This window comes from Denticeps clupeoides, chromosome 5 (genome assembly GCF_900700375.1).
Source record: "Denticeps clupeoides chromosome 5, fDenClu1.1, whole genome shotgun sequence".
Taxonomy (NCBI): domain Eukaryota; kingdom Metazoa; phylum Chordata; class Actinopteri; order Clupeiformes; family Denticipitidae; genus Denticeps; species Denticeps clupeoides.
The window spans coordinates 19,528,320-19,532,097 of NC_041711.1; the positions used below are offsets into that span (position 1 = coordinate 19,528,320).

The following is a 3,778-nucleotide window of genomic DNA, read 5'->3' on the forward strand; positions in this document are numbered from 1 at the left end:
TAGCTATAATAATCCAGTGCTGAAAACGAACAGTGTGTCCCTCGTGGTGAATTCCAAGAAAAGTCAAGCCCATCTGCTGCATTCTGTGGGCTGAGTATCTTCATCCTGTCTGGCACAGTTCACTGTCAGCTCAGATCAGAGCAGTGTGCAGGGAATCCCAAATGCAGCTGCTTGTGTGGTGTGCGTTTGCGTCCCTTTGCGTACTGTATACGTCTGTGACGCAGGTAGAATCGTTTTCTGTGACCTTAGAATGTGGTGAACCCCCCAATTCTATACTTTTAACACTTTAAAGCACCGGACATCCTTCATAAGGAATGAGTGAGAGGAAAAGTTTGTTTTTCTGTAATGCTGGCTTCAGCATACCGAATGCAACTCACACAAAGAGATCCACTTACGCTTATCTCAACCTGACAACATAAAAAACGTGTCACTTTGGTTCAGTGTCAACATACACTACAGATTCTATATAGAACTAAACATTAAAAGTACAGGCACCATTGATTCATGTATGTATGATTTCTTGATGTTATTATTTTGTGTGCCCAAGAATGGCACGGAATGACTGTGAGTACATTATGCATTCTCATAAATTAATTTAGAATGAAATGCACCATATTTCTGGGGTTGCATGTGCCTCTGCCACACATGTATGTGTGAGATTAGGGATATTTGAGGACGGTCACAGGGCTGCTGACAGCTGCAGGGCTACTTCCTGTGGCCAGCATGCAGATATTTTTATGGGAGTGGACGGAGGGTGATTGCACTGTCTACTTTCACATCTGCTTCACCAAAGACGAAGGTTTTTCAGTTTTAATTCTCAGACAACCCAAAGGAGTGATGTCATTGATTCAGTGTGTAGAGGGTCAGGCCAGAGGATTTCCATCTTTGTGTGCGTTGCTATGAAGACTAAGATGCATGTTGCATTTAATGTGTTTACCAATATTTACATGTCAGGGGTTGTTTTTAATTAATCAAAATGTTTTGATGTTTCCACTTGACATATGAAGATATGGCAGAAGTCTGGTTGGGGCTGCGTCATGTTCTTCTTTCCCGCACTAAAGAATAAACATGCTTATTTTATTCAGTGGCAAGGAAAGGTGACAGCGCAGTGAAGCAATGCAAATGTCACCTAACCCATATTTACATAAACAGGGCCAGCGTGAGGTGGCAGGGCATCTGGGCGCAGCGCTGGACGTTGAACAAACAAGATCTGCAGGAAAAGTGCCGATGGGTAACATACTTAACTCACCATCCGGCTGCTACCTCATTTCACGCCAACCCAAGCTGCTCCGAATGCGGCATAACCTTCTATCCGGTGGACGAGGTCAACAACGCTGTGCCACATTTTTCTAATTCTGTCCGGCCGTCCACGTCCATTAAAACCCAGCCCCGGGTCAGTATGTGACACAACGTGCATCAGTCAAAAACGTGAAATCTGACAGGCTTTATTACAGTGGAAGGGGTAGAAAATCAGACAGCAAATACAGATTCAGTACAAATACATCAAGCCCAGGGCTGCCTGGGAACTCATAAGCACTGTTTGCACATATCGATGTGAAGAAAGTTGAAGCAGGCGAGAAGAGAAAAAAAAAGAATGTTATTTCCTGTGCCAAAGATGTTGCTGTGGTGATGGCTCCTTCTATATCTTGAAAAAACTTTGGCAGTAACTGGTAACCACTGTAAAATCTGGTTACTCATACCGGTCACCTACAGAACCAACAACCCAGGGTTCTCCTCCCAGGCGGGGTTCTTCTTAATTCCCTTTTCAGATAAACTAATCCTGCTGATATCAGAATCTACACAGGGATTCTACAGTGACATCTGAACGTGCCGTGTTCTTACACCAGGCAAATGGTTAATGACTGTGTGTGTGTGTGTGTGTGTGTGTGTGTGTGTCCTACGGGTCCAGGCCTGGTTAAAAGAGAAGTGGTTAAACTGATATCTTTTTAAAAGAAGGTCGCCTCTGACACATGGGAAGAAGGGAAGTTTGAGGTGGGACTGCAGGTACGGACATGTGTTCTGAACGTTCCTCACGAGCTTCATTAACCGACAACGTTGCGCAAATAGGAAGTCCATACTGGCGAAGGCGTTAACAATGCAGAAGTGCTGCAGTTCGACTAGAACGGTGGCTGGACCTCGGACCGGTCCCTGCAGAACACGTACTCGGTGTAACTGGTCCATATCTTGTCCTCGTTGGGGTCGTTGCTCGTGTAGGCGCACGTGCCCGTGGAGCTGCACGCCACCATCCGGAAGCCCACTTCCGCCAGCCTGTCGAACGCCTGTTCCAAGAAGTTGTATTTCAGGTAATACCGGGACGTGTATCTCTCGGGCGGTCTGTCCGGGTCCCGGCTCTCGTTCAGGGTCTCCCCAAAAACTTCTTTGGCCAGGGACGTCTTCCCGCACACGGTAATCCTCGCCACCCTGCGGAACTTGTGGTCGGTCTGGATGTCTCGGCCGATGGTGTAGGAGCCCCGGTACCCGATGGTGATGAACCCGCGGGAGTTCCCGCCGCCGCCGCCGCCGCCCGGGGACGCGGCGATGCTGGCGCCCGCGAGGCCGCCGACGAGCGCCGCCTCCCCGGGCTCCGTGCCGCACGCGTCCTCGCTGACGGAGCTCTCCTTGCGGATCCGGGTCCTCAGGCGGGCGGACAGGTCGTGCAGCTGGAAGTAGTCCGCCTCTTTCTGCAGACTCGCCGTCTCCCTGAAGTAATCGGGCAGGACCATCTTGGAGTCGCGCAAGTAATCCAGGATGTACCGGAACAGGACGCCGTCCCGGTCTATGAAGTAGCGCCCTTGGCTGTCCGTGCTGAGCTCCGCAGGTGTCTTCTGGCCGAACATCGTCCACAGCAGAGAGCCGGGCACCGACACCAGCGTGGCGTGTCGCGTGAAGTAGACCTTGCCGCCGACGTTGAGCTCCACGATCTCGGGGAAGTGGGAGCCGGACCGGTCCCCCGCTTTCCTCCCTGGCTGCTCCATGTCAACTCGGAGAGTAGCTACTGCCGCGAGCATCCAGAGAATTAGGAGGTCGCTTTTAAGAATTTTTTTTTTTTGCAATGTGGGCTGAACTACATTACGTAGGAGGAAGCGCCAAGTTGCAAGTTAACTCTTTGCCTTCAGTGGCCGAAGATCAGCAGGCGAGAGTTATTACAGTAAAATAAAAAGAAAGCCATTTGTGCTGTATATTCTATATCCGAGTAGATATACATCTCTTTGAAGGACTTCTTCACTACAAAATATAAGTATGTACTACATAATCACAACGCAACACCTTTGATACGGTGAGCGGCACCATTTCGTTACTTTTGTTGCGAACAGCGATGAGATTCGCGCCACCGCTGTTGCCAGATCTGAGCAAATTTCACTTCAGGGGACGTAGATGCCAGTCGCCAGGTTTGTGTCAAACGACTTTTGCTCCAGTACAACTGTAACTGTTGCGCGCTTAAATAAAACACCTTTATATAAAAGAAGAAGCGAGCTGGATTTCGCTTATAACCTCGCAGACATGGCAACCCTCGCCGCCGAGATACCATGGTTATGAGTGTCTCTTGGTGGCTGGAAGTTAACCGAGATTAACTGGGTTAGTTTTTCGTCGACTGTACGTATCCAGCCCTCGGTGCCTCATTGAAATTCAAACTCGGTTTAACTCTCAGCCATCCGTGAAACTCCCCAGTCTTTGGACGTTACTTTGAGAATAAAGCATACATTTCTCCTGTAATTTCTCGACATTGTTTTCTGTAATAATGTACAGAAAACATAGCAGATGTTTTCTGATTATAGGA

The 3,778-nt window shown here is 48.7% G+C and overlaps 1 protein-coding gene across 1 annotated transcript; it reads right to left on the reverse strand.

The window, feature by feature from the left end:
• Positions 1-1,428: 1,428 nt before the first annotated feature.
• On the reverse strand, positions 1,429-3,538 carry kctd12.2 (potassium channel tetramerisation domain containing 12.2). Its single transcript, XM_028981999.1, has one exon. The coding sequence runs from the start codon at positions 3,006-3,008 to the stop codon at positions 2,118-2,120; it is 891 nt and encodes a 296-aa protein (XP_028837832.1). The 5' UTR covers positions 3,009-3,538; the 3' UTR covers positions 1,429-2,117.
• Positions 3,539-3,778: the final 240 nt, after the last annotated feature.

Coding starts and splice junctions, on each gene's coding strand:
- kctd12.2 (XM_028981999.1), bottom strand. CDS start 3,008: ATGCTCGCGGCAGTAGCTACTCTCCGAGTTGACATGGAGCAGCCAGGG.